Source organism: Scyliorhinus torazame, chromosome 17 (genome assembly GCF_047496885.1).
Source record: "Scyliorhinus torazame isolate Kashiwa2021f chromosome 17, sScyTor2.1, whole genome shotgun sequence".
Lineage (NCBI taxonomy): Eukaryota > Metazoa > Chordata > Chondrichthyes > Carcharhiniformes > Scyliorhinidae > Scyliorhinus > Scyliorhinus torazame.
This window is the reverse complement of record NC_092723.1, coordinates 4,719,081-4,736,107: the sequence shown is the minus strand read 5'-3', so window position 1 is coordinate 4,736,107 and position 17,027 is coordinate 4,719,081. Positions and strand designations below refer to the sequence as shown.

General features: G+C 49.4%; 1 protein-coding gene across 2 annotated transcripts in view; it reads right to left on the bottom strand.

Annotated features, from left to right (window-relative positions):
* LOC140393655 (acidic mammalian chitinase-like) overlaps positions 1 to 16,778 on the bottom strand; it is a 31,962-nt gene extending 15,184 nt beyond the window's left edge. The window contains exons 1-7 of one of the 2 annotated variants that reach the window (XM_072479937.1): positions 16,760 to 16,778; positions 7,876 to 7,980; positions 7,271 to 7,300; positions 6,435 to 6,636; positions 5,564 to 5,620; positions 4,224 to 4,389; positions 3,471 to 3,595 (exon numbers count right to left, since the gene is read on the bottom strand). In XM_072479937.1, the coding sequence (XP_072336038.1) occupies positions 3,471 to 3,595; positions 4,224 to 4,389; positions 5,564 to 5,620; positions 6,435 to 6,636; positions 7,271 to 7,300; positions 7,876 to 7,900 (605 nt within the window). In that variant the 5' untranslated portion in view covers positions 7,901 to 7,980; positions 16,760 to 16,778. Of the gene's footprint in view, positions 1 to 3,470; positions 3,596 to 4,223; positions 4,390 to 5,563; positions 5,621 to 6,434; positions 6,637 to 7,270; positions 7,301 to 7,875; positions 7,981 to 8,082; positions 8,157 to 16,759 lie in introns of those variants that run through there. The other variant, XM_072479936.1, reaches the window with a different exon arrangement.
* Between the last annotated feature and the right edge of the window lie 249 nt (positions 16,779 to 17,027).

The window sequence follows — 17,027 nt, the reverse complement described above, 5'->3', positions numbered from 1 at the left end:
ATGGCACATAGGATATTGTTCGGGGCTAGGACACAGACCATCATAGTGATGGTCGCATGTTCTTTGAAAATTAAAAACTGTGCACAAAAGTTCCAACCTGCCTCGGTGCTTTGTCAGAAGGGTGTGAGGAATGGGCTGGGTTGATATGGCTGCAGACGGGGCACTGGGAGGGGGGCAAGATGGGTGGACGGTGGATGTGGTCACTGGCCAGGACCCCAGGTCGGACCCTGCACATCGCGCTGGTACTCCACCCCTCCCACTCCCTCTCGCCCAACCCAATCTCCGCACCCCATCCCCAGCCCCGCACCCTAAGGGTTCAGTGGGAGCGTGTGATGGAATGGCCAGCTCGCATGCAGGGATCACCCAGGCAAATGGTGGAAAGTGCTACCATGGCAGGAGTCAGACATTGTCAAATGATGGGGAGCACCTGAGGACATCACAGAGCGGATGGTCATTATCCACCATCCCAGGGACCAGACCCACTGTTACCACCAACCTGGGGGCCATACCACATGTGGTTGCAGGGGTGGGGTGTAGGACGGCTGGTCATGAGAGGGGGTAGTCAGCCAGAGGTGTGGGGGGGGGGGGGATTGGGATGAATGTGCCGTCAACTATGCCCAGTAGTCGGTGAACGTGGAGGGCATTAGAGGGTCCCATGCGCACCGGTCATGGCGCACCCGTTGTGTGGGCTTCTGTGCCTGCCCGGGCCGATGCCCTGCCCACCCTGGCCCTTCTCTTCATCGGAGAAGGCCTGGCATTCATCCCCCTCCTCCATCTCATCACCGTTCTGCTACACGAGGAGGACGCAGCAGGCCAGCACAATGTGCGAGACCCTCCTAGCGGGAAGGCCTGCCCAGAGCGGTCAAGGCACCTGATCGGCATCTTCAGGACACCAATTCAGCACTTGATCATGGCGCTGGTCGTGTCATGGGCATCTTCGTAGTGGGTCTCCGCATAGGTCTGTGGCCTCCGGATAGGTGTCATCAGCCACGACCACAGTGGAGAACCCCTGTCACCCAGGGGTCAACCCCTCACCCGGGGGTCAACCCCTCACCCGGGGGTGCACCGTCAAGTGTGCCAGGATGAAGGCAGCATGCACAGCTGCCCGGGTATTGGGCGCAGATGTGAACAGTGTGCAGCTCATGGTCACACACTAGCTGCATGCTCATTGAGTGGAACCACTTTCGGTTTGTGAAGATCGCCTGTTATGGGCCGGTGCTCGTAGGGGGACATGCATCCCGTCAATCACCCCCTGGTGTGGTGCAATCACACGCTTGTGTGCACTTAGTGCTTGGAATGAACTTACCTCCTTTTGATGTGGCAATGTTTGCAAACGTTGGGGTTTCACCACTTAGGCCTCTGAACTGTTAAGGGGATCAATGAATCAAAGCTGCAGATGATTTATAGAAGCTGTCAATCACTGATCACTGCTGGAAAGCAATGAATGGCTTGCAACTAATGGATCTGTGCGAACCAGATGCAGGTCACAGCTGTTTTCCATCCAGGAAATGGACATGTGGAGCTTCAAGGTAAGTGTTACAGCTGTAATTCTTCTTACTGCTCCTGTTTGGACTGCTTCCAGGGGTGCCTTTTCTGGGGAGGGGTACGTGTGTGGGGTGAGGGTCTGTGGGATGGCTCCTTTAGGCAGATGAGCCTGTGTGGGGTCCCCTTATTACAGGGGTCCCTGGGGCGAGTACATCGGGTCACCCCCATACTTGGGGAGGGGGGCTGCTGTGGAGTGTGGGACCGAGTTGAGGTGGGGGAGGGGCTTCGGGGCTGATTTGGGGTGTGGGGGTTAATGGCTGTGGAACTTCGTTATTGGGCCACCCGAGCAAGTTAGCAGCCCGATAGGAGGATTCCATGGGAATCCCTCGTATTGCATTGAATTACTTCCCAATTTGCACTCCCAGGGGGATTGTAAACGAATTGCAATTCAGATCCAGTAGGAGAACATCGGGCTAGATTTCCGTTCCTACGGCTAAGTGTCGACGCCGGCATGGCACCCCTCGCCGATTCCAGTACCGGTGAGGGGCTAGCACCAGCGCCGGGTGAAACGCCCGTGCATCACGCAGAGAATGGCCAGGTCCCAGGCCGAGCATGCCGGCAGCAGTCGCGCCGTACAACATGGCGCCGGCCACACGAGTAACCTAACCTGCAAACCGTGACCTCTGGCTGTCCCCCCAGCCCTTGCAGAAGCCAGCGGCTCGGATCCCGGTCACGTGCGGTGGCCCTGGACACAGTTCGCAGCCGTCCAGCTGAGTTCCCGACCCCAGGGCCACACGTGCCTCGCGCCATCGGGAACGCAACCTGCCTGGGTGGAGTATCGCGGGTGGGCTGGCCGATGATGTGTCAACGCCGTTGAAATGGTGCGTGTTATGATGACGGCAGTTTGGAGGGGACGGAGCTTGCCGGACCAGCTTCTAACCGGCTCTGGCCCCGATTTGGTCGCGAAAATCCATTCTCTGCCGATTGCCAAGCACGATTTCGGCGTCAGGCTATGGAGAATCCAACCCATAGTCTCTCACATGGAGAACCCAGCCCCACATCTTTTATCTCGCGCAGATCCTTCAAAATTGACAGAGGAACAACAGAGGAAGGAGGAGTATTGAGAACTCTGAGGATCTGCCATCACAAGACTAATGCTCACCCTCCTCAAGCACAGATGCACACAGGGTAGTGGGTGTTTGTGGGTGCAGTACACTCCAAATGACGCCGTGGAAAAGGCTGAAAGCAGGAATGTTCCTTCAAGGTGAAATAACTCCCAATATTTGGAAATATTCTTTGACACAGTGAAATCATTTCTCGCAACACACATCTGATATTTGCAGGGTGTCAGCTTTGCAATTTCACCATTGAAGCACTTTCAATCCTGTCCATCTCATTGAACAATGTTGTGCTTTTGCTTTTTTGACTCTGGGTAGTTGCCTGTGTGCTGACTCTTCAGGTCAACATCCAGTGTTCAATCTACAACTGGTTGGCGATATAAATGTTTAAATTACATAAACACCTTCTGGGAGGTTTCGCTCACCTCCAAGATCAAACCTGGAATTGGACAAGGATCATGTCAAGTTTCCGAGCCGTGAGCAACTTTTGAGATTTTAACCCTGCTTCTGCCACTGAACCCACGCCCCCTCAACAGTTACAATTCTCCCCTTTGTGGACAACTTCATTGAGGGACATTGTTGCCAGCCAGCCTGTACTACAGGAAGTAACATTAAAACGGGACAGTTATTCGGCTCTCGATTGTATGGTATTCAGTGAGGAATACTAAAAAAGAAGAAATTGATTTCAACAGGCAGCTTGCACCATGATTGTCTGTAAGGAAGAGTTCTATTGCCACATTTTACAAATTAACACCCTCCGAATCTTTAACAAGATGAATTTAACTTCCACCGGCTTATTTGCAACAGATTTAATAATAGCATTTTCCAAAGGTTGATAAATCAAACCTTTACACAAGTTGAACTTACTTTGAAACCTCAGCTACCTCATATCCAGCGTCAATGGTGTCTTTACCAGCAGCAACAGCAGCGGTTAGCAGGAGCCTTGCCTGCCCAGAAGACTGGGCCTCTGCTCGAAAAGCCTCTTGCAATTCCTGCAAACATGTTTTGATGTGAAATAATGATTGACATTCTTCAGAACACCAATTGTGTAGTGACAGCTCATGTTGGCAGTGTCCAATTGATGGGCATTCTGTCCTACTTAATCTGTTGTAATTTGATTTGTATATATAGGAATTAATGTCCTGTGTACTTCATAGAAACCCAGTGGAATGACTAAGCTATGAGTTTACAGAGTTATATAGAGTCCTACAGCACAGAAATAGGCCCTTCGGCCCACATGTTTATGCTGACCATCAAATACTAATCTATACTAATCCCATTTACTAGTACTTGGTCCATAGCCTACTGCTGAGGGAACTATCTAAATATGCCAGGGCTCATCTTCAGTAATGTCCTTCAGCCATTTTCAGAAGGATGTCGTCTTTACTAATATTCGGGAAGCATTCATGGTGAGAGGGCCTCTAAAACTCATTTACTCTTGTTTTGTTGCCCCCCCCTCCCCCATCCCCCACCCATCCCAGTGTGTAAAGCTTTTAGCAAAACTAAAATAATGTCCTCAAAGAATGAGATGTAATTTGTAGCTTAATTAGTTACAAAGGAGTATTCCTGTAATATTCCGATGCAATGTTGGATTAAAAATGATAATCTTGAAACTTTCACCTTGGCCAAGGTTGTGAAACGTTTTTTGTCGCTGGCTGGACTGCCTCGTGAGGCTGGATACTCCCAGTCCAGGTCTAAACCATCAAATCTGTACTTGCGCAGGAAGGTGATGGCAGAGCTGATGAATGTAGTTCGGGTTTGCTTCGTGGCGACCATGCTGCTGAACCTACTCAACAGGGGGCAGGTTGAAAATGGAGAAAATATTAATTTCATGAAGCTACACCTGAGAGCCAATGGAGTACTTGTGACCAGAGCTGTTCCTGTGAATACTTGGCAAGCTCATACTAAACTCTACTCAAAATCACTCAGTGACTGCATCACAAAAAAATAGAATGAGTTGAAAGCTTCAATCAGAAATACTGTCCCGATGTTTCGACATTTCGAGCACTGCCCCCAAATTTCTGCCAAAATAATTTTCTACTTAAGTGTACAGAATTATTTGTTGCTTATGGGCCCTTGTTGAGAGTTGCTCTCTCTCTCTCTCTGACGGTCTTCTTTAATCTTCTTATCCATAACTTTATTGCTGTTGCTGCTTTAAGGGCATTGCCACTTTGAAGATATGGGGCAGGATTCTCCGTCCCACCATACCCGTTTTCTGGCGTGGCGCGGCTCCATCGGCAGCGGGATGCTCCGTCCTGCCACCCGGCCAATGGGGTTTCCCAACCTCCACCCCAGCACGGACCCCCCCCCAACCCCGCACTGTCAGGAAATCCGCAGGCGTGAATGCTATGCCGGTGAAACGGAGGATCTCGCCGACGGCGAATCCCACCCAGGCCCTCTTTCAGAGCATTGCCACTTTAAATAGATGACCTCTTTCCGGGTATTGCCGTTTTAAGACTTTGTCGTAATCGCACTACCCACACAGGCTGTGGTTGAATCACAGGATTTAAGAAATACTGAAGAAGTGTGAGGGGGAAAGATCGCTATAAAACAGGACAGATGATTCTCCCGCTCCCACCCTCTGAGTCACTGACATTGGGTACATAGAATTCCAGATGATAGAAAGTTTGTAATTTTTCATCGTGTCCCATGGGTGAAAAACTGACACTTCTCCATTCTGCCGACCTTGGCTGGAGAACCAATAGTTCTGAGTTTAATTCCTGTTGAAATGGCCCCAGTCTGTCTGACTCGCCATTTCTCTGCACTGACGTGAGCAATCTCATAAGAAGCCTGGAACCCGTTTAGCTGGGTGTCTGGTGCCATATTTATATTTCATATTTGAAAGTTGCCAACTTAAATTTTACTCGTTCATGGCAGAAATGCTGTCATTGCTATTTCTTAACTCTCTGGAGTTCATGACTGAAACTATTTTGCAGAATCAAAACTATTACAGATATTACCTCATCGCACCAAAGTTCCAACCTCCAATAGCCAGAAGTGTTTTCAGATTATTATTCCTGTTAAGAAAAAAAACAATGATTTTCAATTTTGCAGTAAGCTAAGGGCCTGTTAGATGAACAATTACTTCCTCTCCCATATGAAGAAAGGACAATTATGACATTATTACTTGGTTCCAAAGTTCATGGACTGGATTCTCCGTTTAAGCGGCTAAGTGCCGACTCAAACGGAGAATTTGCGGGTGTTTTACGACCTGAAAATCAGCAGCGAGCCCTCACTGGTCCCGGGTGAAACTCCCGGCTCCCGTGCCGAAAATAGCCAGAGAATGGCCGGGTTCCTGGCTGCGCATGCTCACGGCGATGACCTGCAGCGGTCGCACCGTACAACATGGCGCCGGCCATGCGCGGACCCGGCCCGTCATGCTCGACCCCGGCCATCCCCGCCGGTCCCCCGAGCCCCCGCGGAAGCCCCGCCCCACCGCCAGCGGCACCGATCCCGGCCGAGTGTGGCAGCGCTGGACACAGACACCACACGTCCCCCGCTTGGTCGTGAACTTGGCCCATCGGGGGTGGAGCATTGCGGGAGGGCCTTCCGATGACGCGCCAATGCCGTTGCAACAGCGAGCGCAGCGTGGTGCGATTACGCCACTCCCGAAGGGGCACAGCATGGCTGACCAGCGTTAAACCGCCGTCAGCCCCGATTTGGGCATCGGAGTGGATTCTCCGCCTGTTCGCCGATTACGATATCGGCGTCAGGCCAACAGAGAATCCTGCCCCATAAGTAACTTAACATGAGATTAATTGTAAAAGATTAATTGTAAAATGGATTTTTAAACTGTAACAAACAGAGCTCAAAGGGAATAATATAACTTACTTTTTCTTCAGATTATTGAATTTCACATACATCGCGGGATCATTCCATTCGAAGGTGGTCAGTTTGTTGTTCGTCATGCTGGCAAAGGCATAAATCAGGTGGGTACACAGGTGGGGGGCAACATTTGTTGGGGTGAATTTGCCACCTTCTGGCCTGTACTGAGCCCAGTTTGTGTAGTAACAAACCAGTTTGTAAGAGGAGACTGAAGTATGAAGAAAAACACAAGATGGCAAAAATTCACAACATTCCAGGCTATCAGTCAATCCTGCTCATCTAAGGTCCTCATTTGAGTACTTGGTCTGATTACTTTAATTTGTGCTGAAGAACAGTGAGGAGGATTCTCCGTTCCTGAGACTAAGGGTTGACTCCGGGGCAGGATTCACGGACTTTTACGACAGCAAAACTGGCGCCGCACCAGGATCGATTCAGCGACTGTGGAGGGGTTAGTACCGGCGCCACGTGGAACACAATCGATTCCGATGGGAAACAGTGCGGGATTGGCCGGGTCCGTGATTGACATTCGGGAAACTGAGAAACTCCAGCCGCACATACACATTACACTCCCCAAACACACACTCCCCACACACACTCACCCCAGCCAGCAAGATGGCACTGGCTCTGCTGCAGTGTGCCCATACAGCTGGTGGTTCAGCTGGGGCCAGCGGGTTTTCAGTAACTTTAATCTTTAAACCATATCCAATTTCTAAAATTGTCCTTCTGGGCTTTGAACACATGTTCGATTGGATTAATTCCCCCGTAAAATAACCACTACATTAGCATTCCCAGGACCAATGAAATATATCACTTTGTATAAACTGAAATGAGCATTGACTTACCCAGTGGTATGTGCAGGAAGATGAAACACACTAAAAAAACAAAAAAAACACATGATCAAATTCATGCCACAAAATATCTGCAGAACTCTAGTGTTAAAGATTACAAAGAAATTAAAATTAATATTTCAGCATGATTATTATGAGATAAATTTATTTTCTAAGACTCAGATCTGAAGTTAGTTGCTTTACTGTATAACCTATTGTTATGTCTTTGATATTGATTTATTTTGGTGTTTTGCACTTTGTGTCGGTTAACAGTTTGTGAAAATCTAGCCAGTCTCGGTGTAAAAGGATCATTTCCTGAGTGGGTGCTGGCATTGCGGAAACCCAGCCAGTGTCAGCACATACTGGGCAATCACAGGGATGCTGCCCGCACAGACAGTGGTGCCACATTCTGGGTCAGATGTTAAACTGTTCCATTGTCTGCCTGTTACTGTGGATGTAAACAATCCCAGGGCACTGTGCAAACAACAGCCACATGAACAGACAGAAGGTGAGAAACCAGTGACCTTCTGATGAAAACAATCGTCTGGTGATGTGGCCGTATTTACCACTTCAGATAGTCTGAAATGAAAATAATCCAACACCAAATATCCAATACTGACCAGTCAAGAGAAGCCCCTTCCCCATCCTGGAGCTGGGAATCTGCTCAGTCACTGGATTTCCGTCTGGTGGTATCACTGATTACATGAACACACTTAAGAAAGAACCTATAGAAAAAAAATCGTAGTCATTTTCAAAGAAATAATCTCTAAAATCTATTAAATCTATTGAATTCGGGTGAACTCTTTTCAGGTTATTCTATCTCATACATTGGTCTCGATGTAAGCTCAGTATGAAGCAGCTTCGGTTTGTACTGAGTTGTACATTTCACGCCTTTTTATAAGTTGATCCACGTATTATAACACATCCCACACATTCTTGCATTTTGTGGAAAATAGTATTATGCAAAAGATATGTTGAAAGACAAATGCATGTATGTGACTTCTGTGTTGCAATGTATTTCTGTGGTATTGCATGATTTATTGTAATAATCTGTTAACCCATCTAATGGTTAGCTTGGTTTCATTGCAGATGAGATGTAATGTGCTGGTAACGTTCAATGTTTGGAATGTTAAATGATAAATTGCTGCTGGAAATAACACACACAATTCTCACAGTTGTTACAATCCTTGGCCGGGCGCCGGGATGGGAGCTGGGCACTGGGACGTGGGCTGGGATGTGGGTTGTGGGCTGCGACGTGGGCCAGGCGCCGGGACGTGGGCTGGGATGTGGGTCATGTGCTGGGACGTGGGCCGGGCGCCGGGAGTGGGCCGGGCGCCGGGAGTGGGCCGGGCGCCAGGACGGGGGACGGGCGCCGGGAGCCGGGCGCCGGGACGGGGGCCGGGCGCCGGGAGCCGGGCGCCGGGACGTGGGCTGGGATGTGGCCGTGTGCTGGGACGTGGGCCGGGTGCCGGGACGTGGGCTGGGCACTGGGACGGGGGATGGGCGCCGGGACATGGGCCGGGCGCCGGGTGCTGGGACGTGGGCCGGGCGCTGGGACGTGGGCTGGGCACTGGGACATGGGCTGGGCGCCGCGACGTGGGCCGGGCGCCGTAATCTGGGACGTGGGCCGGGCGCTGGGACGTGTGCTGGGCACTGGGACATGGGCTGGGCGCTGCGACGTGTGCTGGGCGCCGGGATGTGGTTTTTTAAAAATTCAAAGTAGACAAAGGATGAGAATCAGGACTTCTGATTTTAGAAAAAAGCCACAAGATTCCAAACCCACAACCACGACCATCTAGAAGGACAAGAGCAGCAGATACCTGGCAACCCCACCACCTGGAGGTTCCCCTCCAAGTCACTCACCACCCTGACTTGGAAATATATCGGCCGTTCCTTCACTGTCGTTGGGGCAACATCCTGGAACTCCCTCCCTAACAAAACAGTGGGTATTTCTGCACCTCAAGGACTGCAGTGGTTTGAGAGGGCAGCTCACCACCACCTTCTGAAGGGATGGGCAATAAATGCTGGCCTAACCAGCGACGCCCACATCCTGTAAATGAATTTTTTAAAAATCCCTGGGTTTTGAACAAACAAAAACAAAATTTATGGTTCCAGTTTAGAAAGTTAACTGTTTATAATATGTAGCTTATACTGTAACATCTAGGGAAGTATGAGGTGCATGTGAATTAACAGGTGAAGTGTGGTCAAACACACCAAGTAAATGACAGATGCAACCAAGACGGAGTCCGTGGATTTCTCAAGCACCCACCCAGAAGTCAGTGAACACCAAGTCAAACAATTGCATCAAAACTCCTGTTCCTTGAGAGATTCCCACATTCACCCAAGACGATCTCTCTTGGAATTCTTTCCAAAGATCATTCCCTCTCAGACAGCTTAAACAATGGCCCACCTCACAGGGTTTCATAGAACATAGAACATTACAGCGCAGTACATCTCGCCTTTCAAGATCCCTTCACCATGGATTCCTGAGCACACTCAAAACCTTAGCTTACAAACACGCTATTTGATCTATGGCTGTGCCAAACAGAATTCCACTGCTCCTAAGAGGTACCTTTTCCCCAAAGGCCCTCTTTATTTACAGTCTGCGCCACGCAGTCCTTTAAGGTTTTGACTGAACTTAACGGAGACCTGATCCTATCCCTGTCTCTGTGACATTTTCAGGCTGACTTCCCAAAACTGACTGACTCAAGTTGTTAATTGACGCTGGAACTGAGATGCTACAAAACATTCTGGTCAGCTGCTCGTTTATCAATGGCACAGACTTGGAGCAACTCACAGATTGAAGAGTTTGATGTGTTGCTAGCACATGGCACATCACATAACACATCACATGAGATGCAAATTTTAAAATTAAATGGCAACAGTGTAATTGGCGTTTAAATTGAAATGAGGCACCATGGGACTCAAACCGCCGTGATATCAACATTTGCAGGAGCAGGTCACAAAGTTGTGTAACAAGTGTAATTTCATCAGACCAATAACGGACCTGCAACATCTGTTAAAGTGTTGAAATGAGGATGTCCTAATTAGTGTGCAGCAGGATTGAGTCCTGCCCCGGTTCTCACTGCAACATGTTAGGGCTGCTGGCTGAACGGTTACTCTGTGAATGATTCCACTTGCCAATCACAATTGGGAGTCACACGGTCTTTATGAAAGCATGAGCAGAATCACACAGTATTACAGCAACCGCTAATAGAATTAACGTTGTTAGGGGCTGGTTTAGCACAGGGCTAAAGAGCTGGCTTTGAAAGCAGACCAAGGCAAGCCAGCAGCTCAGGTTCAATTCCCGGACCAGCCTCCCCGAACAGGTGCCGGAATGTGGCGACTAGGGGCTTTTCACAGTAACTTCATTTGAAGCCTACTTGTGACAATAAGCGATTTTCATTTCATTTCATTCCCGGGACACCAATGCAGTGTGGCAGGTAGATCTGCTGTGTTTCATGTTATTGATTTATGTCCTTTTCCTAATGGCTGTACTGCGCACGTCCCGATAACAGCCAGATCTCATTGGATCCAGTCGGAACCCACCATTAAATTCCACTGAGCAATCAGTAGACATTTGACTGTTCTCCTGAAAGCATCCAGTTATGTAAAAAAGCAAAATACTTAAGATTCCAGTGGTGTGAAATAAAACAGAAGAATTTGGGGATGTTTTCCGCTCAGGCAGCACCTGTGGAGATCCCCGCCGGGTCGGAGAATGACCGTAGGCCGCCGTGAATCCCGCCCCCGCCTCCGCCGAAGTCTCCGGTACCGGAGATTGGGCAGGGGCCGGAATCGGGCCGCGCCGGTTGGCGGGACCCCTCGCTGGATTCTCCGGCCCGGATGGGCTAAAGTCCCGCCCAGAAATTGCCTGTCCCGCCAGCGTAAATCAAACCTGGTATTTACCGGCGGGGCCAGGCGGCGTGGGCGGGCTCCGGATCCTGGGGGGGGGGGGGCGCGGGGCGATCTGACCCCGGGGGGGTGCCCCCACGGTGGCCTGGCCCGCGATCGGGGCCCACCGATCCGCGGGCGGGCCTGTGCCGTGGGGGCACTCTTTCCCTTCCGCCTCCGCCACGGCCTCCACCATGGCGGAGGCGGAAGAGACTCTCCCCACTGCGCATGCGCGGGAAACTGACAGCGGCCGCTGACGCTCCCGCGCATGCGCCGGGACCAACTGTCAGCGGCCGCTGACGCTCCCGCGCATGCGCCGCATTTCCGCGCCAGCTGGCAGGGCAACAAACGCCATTTCCGCCAGCTGGCGGGGCGGAAATCCCTCGGGGGTCGGCCTAGCCCCTCAATGTTGGGGCTAGGCCGCCAAAGATGCGGAGCATTCCGCACCTTTGGGCCGGCGCGATGCCCGTCTGATTGGCGCCAGTTGGCGGACATCGCGCCGTTGGGGGAGAATTTCGCCCCAGAAGAGTTATCCAGTGTATTGTTAACTTACCCGTGTGGAGGGTGTTTGTGTGGGCAGCAGGTGAAAAGAGCGATTTTCGTGTTTACCTTGAGCATGTTCACAGGTGGGATCTCAATGTGACTTCCCCCAGATGTTAGTAAATATGACTTCACAGGATCATTTGGGCTGAGTTTGATGTTGTTAGTGCTGAGGTCAATGGTCCGTCTGGCTTCATCAAATCGATTCGTTTTTAGTGATTTGCGATAACTGAGCGGCTGACTAGGTCATTTCAGAGGGCATTTAAGGATTCAACCATATCATTGTGGTCTAGAGTCACATGTTGTTCAGACCATGATAGTGGCACCGTAGCACAGTGGTTAGGACTGTTGCTTCACAGCTCCAGTGTCCCAGGTTCGATTCCCGGCTTGGGTCACTGTCTGTGCGGAGTCTGCACGTTCTCCCCGTGTCTGCGTGGGTTTCCTCCGGGTGCTCCGGTTTCCTCCCACAGTCAAAAGATGTGCAGGTTAGGTGGATTGGCCGTGCTAAATTGCCCTTAGTGTCCAAAAACGTTACATGTCGTTATTGGGTTATGGGGATGCGGTGGAGGTGTTGGTTTAAGTGGGGTGCTCTTTCCAAGGGCCAGGGCAGACCTGATGGACCGAATGGTCTCCTTCTGCACTGTAAATTCTATGAGACCAGGTAAGGCAGCCAATTTCATAGAACATAGAACACAGAACATTACAGTACAGGCCCTTCGGCCCTCGATGTTGCGTCGACCTATGAAACCACTCTAAAGCCCATCTACACTATTCCCTTATTGTCCATATGTCTATCCAAAGACCATTTGAATACCCTTAGTGTTGGTGAGTCCACTACTGTTGCAGGCAGGGCGTTCCACGCCCTTACTACTCGGAGTAAAGAACCTACCTCTGACATCTGTCTTATATCTATCTCCCCTCAATTTAAAGCTATGTCCCCTCGTGCTAGACATCACCATCTGAGGAAAAAGGCTCTCACTGTCCACCCTATCCAATCCTCTGATCATCTTGTACGCCTCAATTAAGTCACCTCTTAACCTTATTCTCTCGAACGAAAACAGCCTCAAGTCCCTCAGCCTTTCCTCATAAGATCTTCCCTCCATACCAGGCAACAGTCTGGTAAATCTCCTCTGCACCCTTTCCAATGCTTCCACATCCTTCCTTTCATGTGGCGACCAGAATTGCACGCAATACTCCAAATGCGGCCGTATCAGAGTTTTGTACAGCTGCAACATGACCTCGTGGCTCCGAAACTCAATCCCTCTACCAATAAAAGCTAAGTACTAAGTTTTACAACACCAGGTTAAAGTCCAACAGGTTTGTTACGATGTCACTAGCTTTCGGAGCGCTGCTCCTTCCTCAGGTGAAGGAGCAGCGCTCCGAAAGCTAGTGACATCGAAACAAACCTGTTGGAATTTAACCTGGTGTTCTAGGACTTCGTACTGTGCTCACCCCAGTCCAACGCCGGCATCTCCACATCAATAAAAGCTAACACACCGTACGCCTTCTTAACAACCCTCTCAACCTGGGTGGCAACTTTCAGGGATCTATGTACATGGACACCGAGATCTCTCTGCTCATCCACACTGCCAAGAATCTTACCATTAGCCCAGTACTCTGTCTTCCTGTTATTCCTTCCAAAATGAATCACCTCACACTTTTCTGCATTAAACTCCATTTGCCACCTCTCAGCCCAGCGCTGCAGCTTATCTATGTCCCTCTGTAACTTGTAACATCCTTCCGCACTGTCCACCACTCCACCGACTTTAGTGTCATCTGCAAATTTACTCACCCATCCTTCTACGCCCTCCTCCAGGTCATTTATAAAAATTACAAACAGCAGTGGCCCCAAAACAGATCCTTGTGGTACACCATTAGTAACTGGACTCCAGTCTGAACATTTCCCATCAACCACCACCCTTTGTCTTCTTCCAGCTAGCCAATTTCTGATCCAAACTGCTAAATCACTCTGAATCCCGTGCCTCCGTATTTTCTGCAGTAGCCTACCGTGGGGAACCTTATCGAACGCTTTACTGAAATCCCTATACACCACATCACCTGCTTTACCCTCATCCACCTGTTAGGTCACCTTCTCAAAGAAGTCAATAAGGTTTGTGAGTTACGACCTACCCTTCACAAAACTGTGTTGACTATGTCTAATCAAATTATTCCTTTCCAGATGATTATACATCCTATCTCTTATAAACCTTTCCAAGATTTTGCCCACAACAGAAGTAAGGCTCACTGGTCTGTAGTTACCTGAGTTGTCTCTTCTCCCCTTCTTGAACAGGAGGACAACATTTGCTATCCTCCAGTCTTCTGGCTCTATTCCTGTAGACAAAGATGACTTAAAGATCAAAGCCAAAGGCTCAGGAATCTTAGCCCTAGCTTCCCAGAGAATCCTAGGATAAATCCCATCCGGCCCAGGGGACTTATCTATTTTCACACTTTCCAGAATTGCTAATACCTCCTCCTTATGAACCTCAAGCCCTTCTAATCTAGTAGCCTGAATGTCAATATTCTCCTCGACAACATTGTCTTTTTCTTGTGTGAATACTGACGAAAAATATTCATTTAGCACCTCTCCTATCTCCTCGGACTCCAAGCACAACTTCCCACGACTGTCCTTGACTGGCCCTACTCTTACCCTAGTCTTTGTTTATTCCTGACATATCTATAGAAAGCTTTAGGGTTATCCTTGATCCTACCTGCCAAAGGCTTCTCATGTCCCCTCCTGGCTCTTCTTAGCTCTCTCTTTAGGTCCTTCCTAGCTAACTTGTAACTCTCGAGCGCCCTACCTGAACCTTCATGCCTCATCTTTACATAAGCCTCCTTCTTCCTCTTGACAAATGTTTCGACTGCTTTAGTAAACCACGGTTCCCTTGCTCGACGACTTCCTCCCTGCCTGACAGGTACATACTTATCAAGGACACGCAGTAGCTGTACCTTGAACAAGCTCCACATTTCCATTGTGCCCATCCCCTGCAGTTTTCCTCTCCATCTGATGCATCCTAAGTCTTGCCTCATCGCATCATAATTGCCTTTCCCCCAGATATAACTCTTGCCCTGCGGTATACACCTATCCCTTTCCATCACTAAAGTAAAAGTAATAGAATTGTGGTCACTATCACCAAAGTGCTCACCTACCTCCAAATCTAACACCTGTCCTGGTTCATTACCCAGTACCAAATCCAATATGGCCTCGCCTCTCGTTGGCCTATCTACATACTGTGTCAGGAAACCGTCCTGCACACATTGGACAAAAACAGACCCATCTAAAGTACTCGAACTATAGCGTTTCCAGTCAATATTTGGAAAGTTAAAGTCCCCCATAACAACTACCCTGTTGCTTTCGCTCCTATCCAGAATTATCTTTGCAATCCTTTCCTCTACATCTCTGGAACTTTTCGGAGGGCTATGGAAAACCCCTAACAGGGTGACCTCTCCTTTCCTGTATCTAACCTCAGCACATACTACCTCAGTCGACGAGCCCTCATCAAACGTCCTTTCTGCCACCGTAATACTGTCCTTGACTAACAATGCCACCCCTCCCCCTCTTTTACCACCTTCCCTGAGCTTACTGAAATATCTAAACCCCGGCATCTGCAACAACCATTCCTGTCCCTGCTCTATCCATGTCTCCGTAATGGCCACAACATTGAAGTCCCAGGTACCAACCCATGCCGCAAGTTCACCCACCTTATTCCGGATGCTCCTGGCATTGAAGAAGACACACTTTAAACCACCTTCCTGCCTTTCGGTACACTCCTGCAACTTTGAAACCGTACTCATGACCTCACCACTCTCAACCTCCTGTATACTGGAGCTACAATTCAGGTTCCCAAGCCCCTGCTGAACTAGTTTAAACCCTCCCGAAGAGCATTAGCAAATTTCCCCCCCCCCCCCCCCCCCCAGGATATTGGTACCCCTCTGGTCAGGTATAGACCAACCCGTTTGTAGAGGTCCCACCGACCCCAGAATGAGCCCCAATTATCCAGAAATCTGAAACCCTCCCTCCTGCACCATCCCTGTAGCCACGTGTTCAACTCTTCTCTCTCCCTATTCCTCGTCTCGCTATCACGTGGCACGGGTAACAACCCAGAAATAATAACTCTGTTTGTCCTAGATCTAAGTTTCCACCCTCGCTCCCTGAATTCCTGCCTTACAGCCCTATCCCTTTTCCTACCTATGTCATTGGTACCTATGTGGACCACGACTTGGGGCTGCTCCCCCTCCCCCTTAAGGATCCCGAAAACACGATCCGAGACATCACGCACCCTGGCACCTGGGAGGCAACACACCAACCGCGAGTCTCTCTCGTTCCCACAGAATCTCCTATCGATCCCCCTAACTATGGAGTCGCCAATATCTAATGCTCACAAACCTATTTGTTTGTTCTTTGTTCTTCCCTTCTGAGCAACAGGACAGACTCTGTGCCAGAGACCTGTACCCCATGGCTTACCCCTGGTAAGTTCCCCCCCCCCCCCCCCCCCAACAGTATCCAAAGTGGTATACTTGTTATTCAGGGGAACCCTCCTAACTCTCTGCTGGAGCTCTTTTCTACTTTCCTTTTATTCTTCAAGTGCTTCATCTGTTTTTAGTTGCCTGGACCTCACTTATGCATCTTTTTTCTTTTTGACAAGATTCTCAATTTCCTTGGTCATTCATGGTTCTGAATCCTGCCTTCCCTGTCCTTCCTTTTCACCGGCACATGCCTGTCCTGCACTCCCATCAACTGCTCCTTAAAAGACTCCCACGTGCCAAATGTGGATTTACCCTCACAGTCTCTCCCAAACAACTCTAAATCCTGCCTGAATCTGCTTGCCTTCGCGCAATTTAGCACCTGAGCCCGAGGATAACACTCGTCCTTTTCCATGAGTATCAGAAAGCTTATGGAATTGTGGTCACTGTTCGCCCCATGTTCCCCACTGCAACTTTGATGACCTGGCCGCTCTCATTCTCTAGTATTCGGTCCAATAGAGCCTTTCTCTCCAGTCAGACTATCCACATATTGATCCAAATAACCTTCCTGGACACACTTAACAAATACTTAAAAAGCACCTGGATGAGCACCTGGTATTCCGTAGTATTCAAGGCGATGGATAAAGTGCTGGCAAATGGGATTTGGTTGGTAGGTCAGGTGTTGTTCATATGTCGGTGCCGACTGGATGGGCTGAAGGGCCTCGTTTGTTCTGTATTTTCTGTGATTCTGTGAATTTCTGTAAGATGCAAAATGTTTCTTATCACCTCTTAGTTCCCTTTGTTATTCAAACAAACCAACAGTTTGCACTGAGTGCTGAATTTGGTGCTTTTTGAGTGCGATAGTGAGAGTTTGGTGACC